The 16,441-nt window shown below is 36.4% G+C and overlaps 1 protein-coding gene across 6 annotated transcripts in view; it reads right to left on the bottom strand.

The window, feature by feature from the left end:
* FAM120B (family with sequence similarity 120 member B) overlaps positions 1-16,441 on the bottom strand; it is a 60,593-nt gene that overhangs the window by 32,991 nt on the left and 11,161 nt on the right. For all 6 annotated transcript variants that reach the window (XM_068676849.1, XM_068676848.1, XM_068676847.1 and 3 more), the window contains 3 exons: positions 14,016-14,196; positions 8,456-8,551; positions 2,661-2,833 (listed from right to left, as the gene is read on the bottom strand). In XM_068676849.1, the coding sequence (XP_068532950.1) occupies positions 2,661-2,833; positions 8,456-8,551; positions 14,016-14,196 (450 nt within the window). The remainder of the gene's footprint in view (positions 1-2,660; positions 2,834-8,455; positions 8,552-14,015; positions 14,197-16,441) is intronic.

Below are 16,441 nucleotides of genomic sequence, written 5' to 3' on the forward strand. Positions count from 1 at the left end.
TTAAAACTTGCATAGTGTAAGGGATGTCTTAGAAATTTTAAGTTTCCAATTGCTCCTTGGTATTCATTAACTCCACCTGGCTGCTGAGATCTGATAATGGCCCTACTTCACCCTGTATTTCAAGTCAGTTGTCATCTTTGTGTAGATGGCAACACATCTGCAAATTTTATCCATTGCAGTAACAGAAAAAGTGATTTATATTTACAGAGCAATTCTCAATACTTGCACAATTTTGTCTTAAGAAAAGTAAGTCAAAGTCTTTTTGCAAATACAACAGGAAAAAAAAAATGTCCCCAGGAGAGTAGGCCAATAAAAATGTTTACCAATGTCAAAACATTTCTTTAGAGAAATACTTCATTCAGTATCCCAACTCAGTCAGTAATCATGCTTGCATTGTCAGATTTCTTCTAAAAATGTAGGAGCTTAAAATATTGTTTCTATCTCCCCTTTCTTTGGTGGCTCTACAGTTTTATCTCTGAAGTGATTCACTCCTTTCGCCATTTTTAAAAACATTTAAATGCCTTTTATATTGTCATTTTTTCACTATTTTTATTTTCAATTAGAGTATATTCGAAAAGCACCCTCATTGAAAAAATTACACTTTAAATCATGCTTTATATGCTGTTATGGCACACACTTTGAGGAAGCCTGGTTGGTCAGTATGCTGGTTCGTCCAAAAAAAAAGAAAAAGAAAAAAAGTTTCAGGTTGGTTTAAATGATATCTAACAAAATTGTTGAGAAGTTTCTCCCTTGAGATAAAAAGTTGAGAAATTTCTCCCTCATATGACTTAACAGAAATGATGGTAGCGTACCTCAAATGGAAGCCTAATATTAACTTAAATCCCTTGGAGTTAACAATCCCCTTTAACTCTTTAATAAAAATTCAAGAATGAAGTGTAAAGACAAGAATTAGGCCACAGCTAGACAAGCATTGTTTTCTCAGCTACAAAAACAAATGGAGGCAGTATTGTCAGCTCAAAGCATGGCTTCTGACACTTACTTTTGCTCTTCCTTTCAAACACACCATGAAAACAAATGGACAACATCAGAGAACAACAATGACAGCAAAAAAAAAGAGTTAAAAACAACTAAGCAATGAAAAACATTTTGATCCAAATCAATTTGCTAGTCTAGTTCACAGGGTAGATTGTATTTATGCTTCTCTGAGGGCAGAAGAGAATCAGAAAAATGGGACAGGTGTTGAGAAACTGGTACTGCCATGAAAAACCTTCCATCAAGCTAAGCCCTTTTATCATGATCTCTCAGCTAGTCTTCTTGCTGAAATTACAAGCTGCAAAGCTGTTTTTCCTCTTTGTTTTCAATGTTAGCCACTGGATAATAAATTCTGAAGATCATATTGTTAAACAGCTTTTTTTTTTTTTTTTTTCCATTTTATTAATATGCTGTGATTAATCCATACATTTGTAGGTGTTCCATCATGTTACTCAACTTCTTAATGCCACTAAAGAAATCTTTCTCAAATAATTTGGTAATCATACTACAAAGGGGTACATAGAGTAGCATGATAAATGAATGCAACAGTGAAAACATATCCAAATACAAAAAAAACATGTAAAGTATGTTTTTAAAGCTAAGTATACAATTCTTATCTTGTTGAATTGAAACTGTAAGGCATGAAATGTTGTTTCATGACTTTGATCTTCAAAAAAATTTCCATTAATATTTTGCTATGCAAAGATTAAAGAAAAAAGGAGCTATATGGATCATTTGTATAATTCCCATACATACTGCCTCAATGCGTCATCTAAGTTTGAGCAAACATATATGAAGGAAAAAGAACAGAAAAGCCACGGAGATCCTATTTTCATGCATCATACAACACTATAATTGTCATTGAGGCAAGTGAAGTATGAAAAAGCAAAACAAGAGACGAAACAGTTCAGAGTAAGTAAAAGTGCAACAAAGCTTATCAGATTAGATAAAGTCATTCTAATTTTCTCATCCTCAGAGAGGAAAATCTACTTGTGAGATCACCATTTGAAGGGTGGCAAGTACAGGCAACATATTAAATACATAAGAGAAATATAAATAATAAAGTGTTATTGCATTTAATCTTGCATTCCTTTTCATTACAATTAAGGTAGTCTGCAGGCTGCCAAGCGTTTGGAATTATAGCAAAACTACTACCTAATGATCCCCTATTACTCAGACTTTAATGAGAAGAACCATGTCCTCAATTCTGGCTTGAAATGGAATAGATTGACAAAGTAGTGTGAAAAAATAGTGAGAGCTGACTAAATATTTATACTGCCTGTTTGCCCAGCCTGCATAGTCACCTGAGGGGATGTCTCCTTTTGATGACACTAAGGAAACACTAAGTAAAGCTCTAATTTGCAAATGGGTCCCCAAAAGGGTGGGAAATCCCTCAGTTTACACGCTGTCTGTTAAACTGCCCAAGGGGTTTTGTCATGGGCATGTGAGAGTTATTATGAACTCCAAAAAAGAGTGTTTCTTAAACAGGATGATGCATGTTAAATGAAGTAATTAAAATACTGTAATGCAGTACTATTATATTTGATCAACTATGCCTACAGTAAAGATTATGAGAAAAATTGATCGCAGGCCAACAAAAAAGAGTTTACCAGTCAATCACACCTATAAGGGAGGACAGCTGAAGAAAGAGTAACTGTCCCAGTTACCTGCAGCATTAGATAGGCCAGCAAGCAGCAGAATCCTGCAACAGGTGCTTCTAGAGCTTGGAGCTCTTCCATCAAATCCTGAAGATGAAAGCATGCCAGAAATGTACTGTACCGTTGCTTTTCCACTTCAGATCCCTTGGCAAACCACAGTGTTTTCAAATTAGGTGTTCCACCTACAAAAGAAATCCATTATTTTATCTTGGCAGCATCAAGATAAAACATGCCTTCCTAAGTAAAATTTGAAAGGAAACAACTGATCTGCTCTTGGCACTAGCAAGGACCACAGAGCGACAGTAAAATGAATTTGACACAACTTGGCATTTGAAAGAAACACAAAATATGAAGGCCTCTAATTTAAACACATTGTATCAAATACAGCAACATGTAAGCAGAGTGGGCTGAATTCAACTGTTACAACAACACATACAACCTCCAGACAACACACATTTAGCGTTTGCAAGAACAATGTTTCCTTGAAGGGTGTGCTTTCCTTGGTGACCCAGAGCTTTAAATGAGATAAGTTTCACAACTTTCTTTCTTACAACCACATCTTTCTTCTCTCTCCTAGCAACAGTGCATCAGATCCCCTCAGGGTGCTAGAATTGCCTTTCTCACAGCCACCTGCTTTAAGGAACAAACTGGCCACCTACACCATTTGCTGGCACGCACTTTCCACATAACGCTGGTGGCATGATTCTTCTGCACTAGGTTCACTAGAAAGTTTGGGGAAGAAAAAAAAATCAAGGCTATCTGGCACCTTATGCTCTCTAGTCTACTGTATGAAACATGACAACAAACACATGCAAAAGAGCAGTCATCATTTATGTATATGTTTTCAGGCTTTTCTATAGTACCATTCACCACAGTGTCTAAATGCTTAATATTTATTCCATGTTGCCATCTCCCAACTTGTGACGTGTGAACTAATGTAAAATTTGCTCCCCATTTAAATTACATTTAGTCCATTATCAAAATAAACACCAATGCATGTGAAATAACAGACCAGCTAACTGGTTATGCCTAAGAATCCCCATTAAAGACAGAGCCCTACCATAAAACACTGCTGCTGCTTCTGTAGTTAAATAAAAAGGTGTGAATTTTAAATGTGGACCAATTAAGCTGCATTTGGTAACACCTTTTTTTTTTCTTGTGACATGCAGCAGCTGTAGTCCAGTTAGGAACACTTGGTGATAATAAATGGTTAAAGTGACAAGGTGCTGAATCTTACATAGATGCTGTTTATTTAGCCAAGAAAACTCATTAACCAAATGGTATTAATTCTTCAGAGAGGGTGAAACTAGAAAGTTCTCGGTATTTTCTTTCTTCATCTCCCTGGTGTAAGTTTGTCGTACTATTTTTAAGACCAGCTTTCTGTTCAAAAGTTTTAACTTATGTAAAGAGCTATCATTGCACAATCCATAAGTTTCTAACCTTACTTGTAAACGTATGTATTACATAAAAAATACCAACAGCTTGATTTGGGTATCACAAACACTGTCAGTGACAGGACCAGTATAGACAGCACCGTCAGAGACTCAGACTGCTGTTTTTGATAGTGGTAATTGTTGCATTGAGAAAGAAAAGATAAAGTAATAACAATAACAATAACAACAACAACAACAACAACAATAATAATAATAATAAAGAACAGCACAGTGGCTTCAAGAAGAAGTAGATGCGCAAAGATAACATGCATAAAACTAAAACAAAGCCAACTTTCCCAATCAAGGCTAACCAACTGTAAGGAGCGAGATAATTTTTAAGTAGGTAAACTCAAAGAGTTTCGATGGCTTCTGCTTTCCCAAAGGTTCACATTCAGCCACATATGGAGAAAGACTCTAAGAATCAGTTAAAGTAAAGTACTCTTTCCATCTGTACTTTTAAAAAATGAATTGCATCCAAGGGTATACCTAATAATAGAAATTTTTCTTCCTTCAGAGTAAAACCATGAACTACATCAATAATCAAGGCTACATATCTATATTGAGAGAGCTCAACAAAAAATTCAAGACATCTTTTCCATAAACAGTTCGTTATACTTTCAGAAGTGACATCAACTTGCGCCTGGGAAAAAGAGGTACTGATGAATTATGAGTTATTTACTCTGGGGAAGAAAACTTGACACTACCTCCTTTTGGAACATACCTGCCAAAAACATTATTTTTATGAAGGGGTCTCAATGCATTCAAGAAATAATTAAATCCATGTCATAACCAAGAGAGAGAGAGACATTTATTAACCGTTAGATGAAAGATCAGTAAAAATGAACAAATATTTTGAAGTTTAATGACTTTCCCATGACCAAATGTACAGCCAACAACAGACCTAAATTCGTACACAGCAGACCCCCAAAACAGTCTTCTGCTCTAGCTACAACCTCACTACATACTTTACAGCAATTAGAAAACATTTCTGAAAGAGATAAATTTACTTGTAAAGGAATGAGAAATATTTTGCTTACTGAACACATCTAAATATTTACTAAATTAACTTAAAAAATGACAATAACAACAAACCTGAAAATCAAAAGGGAGTGAAGCAGAACAAACCATGCTTAAAAGTATAACAGATACATCTTTACAGTAAAGATTAGTCAGGAGAAAATTATCTATCCTATTTGGGTCATAGGAACCATAAGGTGCTATGTGCATGTGAAAGTTGTGGAAGGCATTAACAATATGATATCATTGAACTTCGGGCTTATACAGAGGCGACTCCCCACATTCATACCAACTTATGTCATCATTCTGTATATGGATATAAATGTATATTATTTACTGTTCGAGTCTGTTTGAAGTAATAACTATTGAAACTATTGAAACATTCAGAAGACAGTAATTGGAACTTGAGCATACTCACGACACACTCCTTTAAGATGTAATGATTAGAAGACTGAAAGTATATCCAGACTCCTGAAGTATAAAGTAGTCTACATGCACAACCAGCTAAAATATCCTATGTTTTCAAAAATAAAATGGAATGCAGAATTCATACTTTCCCACTAAAGATTTTTAAACCTCCTGTTCCATAACAAACTGAACACACATCAAATAGATCAGCTACATTCACAAGATATGGATGTTAAACAGTAATGTCTTAGATTACTGACCTTCTAATAAAATTCATTTCTCAGAGACAAATTTTGTTTTTATTTTATCAATTTAAGTAGTGTTTTGTCAATGTGTGGGAAACATCACAACCACATATACTCAAATTAAAGGAAACATTCCAGAAGGGAGATAGACAGAGGATATGAACAAGCGCAGATGATAATTCAGAGGATTATCTCTCTAGAGAAATACATACACATAATAAACACTGTACTTTAAACATATTTAAGCTGCCAGCTTACAGCCTTTAGGATTCAATGTTTCATTAAAAAACCTTACATCCTTACATGTGATACATTACCTGCAAGCTTTTTAGATGCAAGACAGTTCTGCTGTTTTATAAACAAAAAAACATATTTATTGTGGGAATTTTTTTTAAGACCAATATGAAATTTATACTTAGTGATATACATTATAGTTCAAAATTGATATCAAATAATACTTGTTCAGACTTTTTAATCTAAATCAAACATGACAGAGTCAAGATTTCACATATATTCTCAGCATATTACTAAACAATGAACTACTGAAGTACTTGTGATGATGAGGCTATTGTTTTTTCCCAAAAAGACGAAACAAGGAACTTTCCCAATTTGACTGTACCTGTAATTTTTTGAATAGTTTCTATTAAGGTTTCTTTCCTTTTTTTTTTTTTTTTTTTTTTTTTGAGTAACCTGATCTTGATTGACAGCTTTGAACTCCAACTTCCTTTAACTTCTTTAAGTGCGCTCTAAATACAATCCCTGTCTGAAAAATGTGATGCGCTGTTGAGAACCTTATTTGGTGAATTAGAAAGTCATGCTGTGGAAAATAAAAGATGCATGAGCGAATGTAAGGCATACAAATATGGACTGCAAAAATTTTAGAAAAATATTTGTTCGCTGAAGGAATGACAACAGAGCACTAAAAATAAACACCAGAAGTCCTCCTCCCCTTTTTTAATAGTCTGCTAGAACAGTCTTTCATTGCTGATTTAGTAAAGACTATGTCTCCAAAGATGCTGTTTTTACAAACTCCTGATATGCAGTTGTTGCACACAAACAAAGTAATTTGAAATCCTATTTACTGTCAACATGAAAGTGGATTCTGCATGTAGTATGTTGCAGGGCAGTTGAAACAGAGCTCATTCCTCTCCAAGAAAGGAGGAAGGCACTATACTATCTGGGAAAGAAAATTTCACAACAATGAATACAGTATATCCGCCATGCAAACAGAAATGTAACGACATAGGTATCATTTATACTTTGTTGAGTTTTTGTTTGTTTTTAAAAATGCATGCTCCCACACCATTACATGCTGAAATAAAACAGCTCTACAGGACAGACAAATCAACTTTTACCGTGCATATTCATATCCATTTGGAAAATTTCACAGCAATTTCATGCTATCATCAAGTCAATTAGATAATCACTCTTCTAATAGCATATCAGTGCTACTGGACAGTGAAACTACTGTATATCAAATGAAGGTTTGTTTGTACTTTGTTTATATAACTCAATTCTTTCCAAACAGTTTTTTTCAAAAGGATTTTGATAAGGCTGCTATCTAAGATCAGCTGTTTTTCCTTCATACGTGAATTTGAAGACTCCTACTAAATATTACAACTTTTAATCATGAAGATAAACATACCATCTTAGGATACTTTGAGACAGTTTACTGTAACTGCAGAAAATTAAAAACAGGTAGTTTCTAAAGCCCCCCCCAAAAGAAAAAAAAAAAAAAAAAAAGAGAATGCAGCTTGATGTTTATGTTCACTACAAAGAAGTGAAGGCATTTTCCTCAACAAGGTGTCAGTGATATATCAGTGGAACTAATATATTTCATATAAAAACTAAAAAACTTCCAGCTTCTGAACCACATGCTAGTGATTGAACAGAGAGAGACAGCTGTGAGAATAAAGGTAGATGGGTTACAAGTACAATAGCATTATCAAATTAACAATTAGAACAATTTTCCTTCTAAAATAACAAAAATAATACACCACTGTTTATTTCCTATGCTGAACTTGTACAGCATCATACTATTTAGTGATAACAAGGTAAGTGACATACACCAAGCCCAATCTTTTAACTGCTGTGTACTTCCTCATAAATAGATTCCTAATAATACTGATTTCACAGAGTGTTCAAGAATCTGTACATAATCAAAGGAAAAAAAGTATGAACACACAAAATACTTGATGCTTAAGACAGTAAAAGACACTACACAGAAACAAATAACTGATAACAGATAACTACTTTTTTTTTGTTTTTGTTTTAATTTGAAACTGGATTCTCTCTTCTGGGTTGTCTCAAGTGATCTAAAATGACCCTTTTTTATATTCTCCACCAACCTCATTAACACATTCTCTCAAACAGCTCAATAGGAGTATTTTCATAGGGCCCTACACACCACTTATACTAGCCTCAGAGCAGCATTTAGAACCTTTAAGGAATTGTTTGCATTTTAGAATGGATGTTTGAATTAGCACCGGGTTTAACAAGACACAGTAATAAAATGTAGCTCAAAGCGGAATCCTAGTATAATTACATAGGGCAATTAAAAGCAATTACAGGCATGCAGCATTTCTAATTTAGCTCCTTGTTCTCCACAATCATTTTGGATACCATATCAAATGTCTGATGATATATTTTCCCAACCTGATTTTAGTGATGTCATTGAGATTTAAACACATTTTTATTCTACCTGGAAGAGGAGGCTGGACAGGTTGTATCACCTCTGGCTGCTGCAGAGGATTTCCAAAATAGACAAACCACTCTTTCACAGAAGGACAGGCTCCACCTAAACAAAGACAGAATTGGGTGAGTAAGTGGAGTACAAGCATTGATGCTTGCATAAAAGTTGGAAGCAGTGGTGGTCAGGGTTCTAAGTAATAGGAAGTACTTCATAACGACTTGTTTGCTCAACTTCTTTGAAATAAAAGCACAAAAGATTAGTTTTAGGATCTTTATGACAAATCATCAGAAAAAGTGAAGAGAGTTTGAATTATGTACCATAAACATGAGTTTAGAGTTGGGAACTGCAGCCAAAAATATAAGTACAAAAGTCTGTGGAAAGCATTCAAAAACATCTTTCAGCCAACTTTAGGCCCTCCCATTCCAAGGCAGTTCAGGCAGGGTTGAGGCATCTGGTGTAGTTTAGGGACCTGCATGAACTACCTCAGCCTCCTGGGGCCACAAACGCAGACAGCCCTTAATATGGTCCTCCTGCCAGCTTGCCCTGACAATTCCTGTATCAGGGCTTACAACAAAATCGTTACAGGAGGCCTTGATGGCTATCTATTGAAAGCTGACAGCAATGGAGTCACCCCAGTCAGATGCAGAGCTTTTAGAGACCATTGTTCCAGATCTTTTATTCGGTATAAAGGGATTGTTTATGCCTAATAGCTCAAGTGGCTTCCTAGCCCTCCAAACCCCAACTGCACCCCCTGCTCCATGTACAGATTAAGGCGTCTCTTAACTAAAAAGTTTCACTACTTGAGCCACACACTTCCCACCCCATACTGGCTTTAAAGCTGAGCTCACATGAAAATCCAAGGGAATCTGGTACCTTACTTCTCTGCATCACTCAGAACATGTCTGCCGTAGGAGTGCTGGGGTGAGGAGGACAGAACAGTCACCTACCAGTTTTGATTTCTGTTGTACAAAGCTGACCTAACCAAGGTCAGTTACCAGATTCATAGAATTGTATCTCTAAATCCATCCATCTCTCACTCAGTGTTTTTGAGACACGGGGGTTTCAGTGGTACTAACAACAAACGCCTGCCTTTTGTCATTAATTCCCATCACCGTGCATTTTAATGCACATAGATTTCTAATGCTGCAATCTGAGCCCCCAAAAAATCTTTACCTTGCATAAAACATCAAAGACACACAAACAACAACCAACTCTCCAACACTCTCCTCCCCTTGTCTCCCCCATCTCAAGAACTTTGGTCATTAGTTTGGTCATTAGTTTCCTGTCCATGTCCATAGTTCAGTGCAGAAAATGGCTGCTGGTTTGAATGAGCAATAGCATGCCATGGTGCAGGGGAAGAAACACCTCAGATGGGCTGCTAGTTCAGCGATAAGAGAAGGGGAAAAGAACATGACAAAATCTGTTTTACTGTCCTGCTTCTTTTACCTTCCTTAAGCATGGACCCGCAGCACAAACTCCCAAATACAGGGGAGGGACTGAAGAGTCAGCAACTGGACTGCAAGGGATAGCACTACACCTGTGCTTGCCATGCTTTGCTGTTTGAAAGCTGTTGATGTGAAGAATAAAATGAAAAATGCCTAGGCTGGGGAAAAACAAACAAAAAACCACATTCAACTGCACATTCCAGTAGCTGAAGAGTCTCAAACCTTCATTATAAATCATTGCCAATGATAATGTTTTTCCATTAAGAAAACCTTCTAGTTTAATAACCCAAAGTCACTTTCAGAAAGCATTTTCATGTTTTAGCACTGTTTGAAGCCATTACGTAAATGACTCTGCTTTATTCAATCCATTCAACCTCCTAAATTTTAGCCTGGCTTCTTAAGGAAGCAAGGCTTATATAATTAGGATGTCTGTCTTTTAACTAATTGTTGGACCCACTGCTCTTTTTCAACTAAATCTGAAAGAGCACAAAAGATTTCAGTTGTATGAAACAGCAAAACATTGCACGAAACTGGTGACTCAGCTGACAGATCCTATTAGGGCACCAACTGAAAGAAAGGCAGGAAAGTCAAGTTACCTGCTCTATCTGAATGCACTGGATGGCCAAGCAATAAACCAATAGCTATGGAAGACACAGAGTTGAGTAAAAAAAAAAAAAATGTACATGGGATTTGGGTAGAGCAACAAACAAGAGGGGACATACTCAAGAACACAATATATTGCAGAGGGTCCTGCAAATTCACAGCACATTAACCTAGCAAGAGCTGAATTGAAAGGTGATTACTAAATGCCAAGTCCCCTGGCAGGAAATTATCTCCAGGGAAAAAAGGTAGCCTAATTTTTGAAACATTTTCCCCCCCCAATACACATAAAGAATATCAACAGTGAAATTCAAAAACATCAGTTTCTTTGCTTAAATAGACCCTGTACAACCTGTGAGAGCATTGCCTAGCAGCTGAAGGAAAATTTCAGCTACGTGCAAAACACTGAACTAAGAGACTGCTGGAAACGGTGTGCTCCTCTACACCTGCACCAACGCCAACCCTACTGGTCGGTCACTGGTGACAACTGGCAAAAATTCTACTAATGGCCTGTTTTTGACAGTGTCAAAAGCATGGTCAGCCTGGGCTGCTAATCTTAGAACTGGGAGTGATGCCAGGACTTCCAGGAGCTGGCCACGTGTTTAGGCCACATTACATAACCTTGCAACTGGTGCAGGTATTTCCATGGCCTGAGTTAGTGCCAAAACCTGTCGGCTTTGTTCTGAACTCTTTGTGTACAAAAGAAAGAGCTTGGCTGGCATCTCAGCCTGCACTATTTACTGTTATTTTTCCCTCCTCCTCAATTTTTTTCTAACAGTACAGTTCTAGGAACAATGCTAAAAGTTGACAACTTTTGTATCACTATAAAGCAATATTCCAACTAGTGCTGCTCAGAAGAACCTCTGGTGATAAGAATTATATTTTTTAAAAACACAAGCAACAAGTGCTGTATGATCAAGATCATCTGCCTCCCCCCCCCCCCCTTTTTTTTTGGTGGTGGGATGAAAATAAGTCTCTGATTCTAGTAATACTTTGGTAAGTAAAGGTAAGCACGTGCTTACCATACATCAAATTACAGCCAAAGTGACAGCTTCATGACCACTGATTTGCTCACTCCCACTCCCTGCTGTTCCCTCAGGTTGTTTCACCACAACTGTTTGTGACTACACAGAGTCAGATGGGGAAACAGAACCAGGTTAGTTACCTGACTGCAAGAAAGTCAGGGAAAAGAGAAAGGGGCTATTTTCAATTTCTCAATATAGGTCACCGTGTAGCTGCTCAAACAGCTGCACCGGCACAGCTGAGAGGTTGCACAGGGACTGAAAGGAATGGCTGTGCAAGAAAATTATACCGGCAGTGGCAGCAAAATAAATGCTGGTGAAGTGGCTTGGTCTATGCAGGTGATTTCAAAGGATATGACGACATCCAGCTCCTATTGATTCTTGAGTATCTTTGGCACCTGAAAATCTTAACCTAAATAAACAAAGCCCAAGAGGTTCTTGTTTCAGGGTTGATGGAGCTGTTTATGTTATTTTTAGAAATGTTCTTAACTAAAACTGCAATCGCTGCTTTTACAAAATGTTGGCTGTTTTGTTATCCTTATTTAACAGCAAATGAGAAGATTTGCAAACTGCAAAGAGGTCAGTATCCAAACCAGGAATCTTATAATTGAGGGATCTTAAGGAATAAAAGCGGGTATACATACGTCTCCACTGCAAACTGGAACATTGTGTAGTTAGCCAACTTGATTTTACAAGAGCTACACTGGCAATTGTTTCTCCACGGCAGCAGGCTCCAGACTAATTTAATTGGTTGCCTCCTTCCAGTAAGCTCTTCTTTTTAATGCTAATCCAAAGTAATTCTACATTATATGACAATCTACATACAGTGTTGTTTACATCTCTCCTTACTACCCCTCACTGAACTACAAAAAAGTCAGACTTTATCCGAATGAAACTGGTAAAGGATTCTACTTACTTTGAAGAGAACACTATTGCCTTGTAGCTCTACAAGGAAATTCATTAAAAAATAATGCTGACATTCACTTACAAATTTCCATGCAGAATCTGATTAATGGTCTACACTCTTGACCTGAAAGCAACTATACACTGGAGTAAATACCAACCAACCAACCCATGAACGACTAGGAAGTGACACAGTTAAAGCAGATAGAGGTAGATACAAGCAATAAAAATGCAGATTTATTACAGTAGCCATGCAGACAAGCTCTACCTACCTTTTTGGAAAGGTTAAGGATTGGGGGTGTTCAACAAGATTTACTTTAAAAAACTGTTTCTGGATTTGAACCATGAACTGAGAGCAAGTAAAACATGTTATCCATGGTTTTATTATAAAATGACTTTCTTAAAAGAAGATCTCTTTCAAGTCCAAATTTCATTTTCATTACGATTCTAAATTATTGTTTCTGTATTTCAATTCTAATCTTCTTCATCTGACCACTACAAACACTAACACAAACACAAATCTGCCTACTACCCTGCCATCCATTAACAATTGTTAATTAGAAGTTTTGGTACTGGGTGTTTCTGAAAACATCAGTGAATATCCTGCTGTGTAGAGGAACAAACAAAACCCAATGAAGTTATAATTGTCTACAAAATTTAGAGGCAATAGGCTGAAAAATGAAAGATGACAGATGTGCATGACTACTGCTGAGCTTTTTGTAATTCTCTCTAAAGGACTATGTAAACTCTGATTCATTTTTTCCTCCTTTTTTTTCCTATTATGGTATGACTTCAATCTCTAGTTGGTGAAGGAAGTCAGGTATTTCATTTATATGGCCTTTCTAAGCACATAGTTTAAATACTAAGTTGATGGTGGGGCACTTTCATCAATACAAATGTAAAGTGAATGACAAAGAGAAAACAGCATATTAAAGAGAATAAAGGTGTGTTTTTTCAAGTCACTGCCTAAAAGCCACTGGGAGCATGAAATAAAAGCCACCATAGCTAAAAATAACATTCAAGTAAACTCTTAAGAGTGCAAAATTTCTACAAGGATGCACATAAATTTTGTGTCTTAAAGTAGAATAGAAGCACAGATACATACCTACTGCAGTATCTGTTTATACAACTGGATAAAGAAATCTTACCTTCTTCCACCTTGATGAAAGAATTAATAATCACTGGCATGACTGCTTGTGTATTACTGCAATAACTGTATTTGCCTATCAGATGTTCTTAAAATCATAGACTTAAAATCAACAGAGGGTAAAATGGTAACTGTTTTGTAGAAGTGTATTACAGCTGACATTAATTCATCGGGAGATACTTAGTAAAACAAAACAAGGCTTTATATCCTCTCAAACTCTTAAAATATTCTAAATGTCTTAGTTTTGCTCAGTCTTTTGGTGATTAACACCTTTCAAAACTTCAATTTAATTGTCAAGTTTTCTTTTGATTCCTTACAAAATACATTTCAGTTGCCCACAGTTTTTATCCTAAATGCCATGTAGAAGTAGCAACTGAAACAACAAATTCAAGATTTCCTATTTCAGAATTTAAAGTACACTTGAATAATGGTGTAAGTAGCCTCACCCTTACCTTTTCCAGATTCCAACAAGACAGAATAAACATGCTGACGAACAGGGCGGAAGATGAGTGCCTGTCCAGGAATCTCTGTATCACGATCATCTTCCAAAGAGTTGCTGCATTCAATCACTCCATTACACAGGATATTGAAGACTACATAATTTTCAGATTGGATGTGCTGTTCCTTAGCTAACTGTTCAAAGAAATAAAAAGGTGTTATCTGCAAAATTAAGAATGATGAAAAAATAACAAAACCTATCCATTGTTAGAGGAATCGGTACGAGTGGACAGAGTGGTCAGGAAAGGAACAAGCGCTTTTTCAAAAAAAAACAAAAAACAGGAGTATACTATGTTTTCAGACACCTATCTTTTTATAGACAGGAATTCCCAGGAAACTTCCCATCATTGCCCTTCTCTTAATTGCTCCTTGAATTCTTAAATCTTGAAGGTTTTTTTTTTTTCACAACACCTTTTTAGAGAGTAATCATTTTTAGAATGAGTTCTGAATTCAGACATGAAAAAATGAGCTGTCCTCCATTAGCCACTCTTCTTAAAGAGTTATTCCCTTTCTAAAAAGTGTATATACACATCAAAAAAATACAAAAAGGACAACACTTGAGTGAAGGCATGACAAAACCCAAACCTTTCATTTTATTGTAAGACAAGCTATACAAGACAGCCCCTTTTCTTTCCTGAGATTTGTGTAGTTTACATAGTGATGAAATTAGAATACTGAAACTTCACCACACTTTTACTTTGTGATAGTTTTTTTCTCCCAAGGAAAGAAATACAGTCTACTCCAGCGAGGAAACAAAGTCTCCAGCCCTGCTGAAAAGCAGAATCACAGCATCAGGCTGCAGGTTGGCCACCCACCAGATTCAGGCACATCAAATGCCTACAGGCAGCCTAGGTACCTACGGGGACAGCTGGTCTGGACCATCTTACAAACAAAGCTGCTCTCAGGCACCGTACACTAACTAACCTGGACTGGCCAAGTCCAGAACCAGCCATAATTTCTACTTAAAAACTTCAAACCCAAACTACAGGGGTGTAATTTTCCTGGACCCATGCTTTATGGCACACAGGCAGAGAAGTTTCTCTGCTTAGCATTGTGTCACGCTATCCATATTATTTGGGTTGTGCCACCTACACAGCTACCTCAGTCCTTTTTGCAGGGAATTACCAGACCACTGGCCAAAGAAACTCATCATCTCTGCAGGATCTTGGTACCTACAAGCCTAGGGACTCAGGAGTTCAAAGCTGCAATCAAACACTGGCCATTACTGATCAAAACTAATTCTATGGAAAGGTCATGCTTTCCAAATAACTGCTCACATGAGCATACAGTGAATGATAGGCTTCTGTATAGATTGCCAATCAACAGAGCATTTTCTTATAGCAATAAATTACTGGTTGCCTGGGAAGAAATACTTCATGTACTGAAAGAATCTCCCAAATCCACTTTTGTATAAAACAAAACCAAAGGGTTTTCTGAGCATGATTTGAATGAAGCATCACAGAACTATTTCAGACAAATTTTCACAAATATTAGATCGTTTGAAAATGCTAGTTTCTTGCCATTTGCAAATAGCATACACATCCTAATGTACTGGAAAAAAAAAGCAAAAGCAAAAAAAAAAAGCTGATTTTAATAGTAAAGTTGTTTTCAATGCTGTATCTTGAAAAATATTTCTAATTTACACATGCAGACAGCTATTAAGGTATGTTCTTCTTTCCTGAAGGAATCAGGAACATGAGGCTATGTCCTTGAGGTTGGAACTGAGCTGTGTATGCCATTTATGTGCATTTTAGATAATGTGCAAGGCATGTAGAATTACATCGTGGATTTCAAAATATGAAACAAAGCACACACATAACATATATAAATATTTAAACACCTGTAACAGAAAAGCAGAAGACAACATGTCTTCAACTTTGACTGTAATTTCCTTGGCTCAGGTACGAGCTTAACGTGGGATTTATGCAGCGAGAGTGAGGCTTTCTTGAATGGAGCTTCTAAATGTTATTATTTCCATACAGCAGTAGCTCAGCATGATGCTAGAGAACTGCAACACTATAAATGAAAGATTAAACCAAGAAATAATGACCACTTGTCATAAAGACCACATGGTACATTCTCTTAAGGAGTAAAGATATTAATACTATTGTCCTGGCTGTAATCCAACCTAGATAATTACATTCTGCCTAATTTTTCCTTGCACTTCAAGCATAAACAGTATTTTTCAACACTTCATTAGGATGTAGTGTTGTTGTTTTTCTAATGATGTCCTCTATTTAACTCGTACAGTCAAAAATTACACGTATTGTATCTACATGTGGTTAACATCAAACCCAAAGACGTCTGCAATTAAGCTGAAATGAGCATTGCATAGGTTTTAATTTAATTTTAAGTGTTTCAGAGTCTTTTTGAAAATGAA

Source organism: Anas acuta, chromosome 3 (genome assembly GCF_963932015.1).
Source record: "Anas acuta chromosome 3, bAnaAcu1.1, whole genome shotgun sequence".
NCBI lineage: Eukaryota > Metazoa > Chordata > Aves > Anseriformes > Anatidae > Anas > Anas acuta.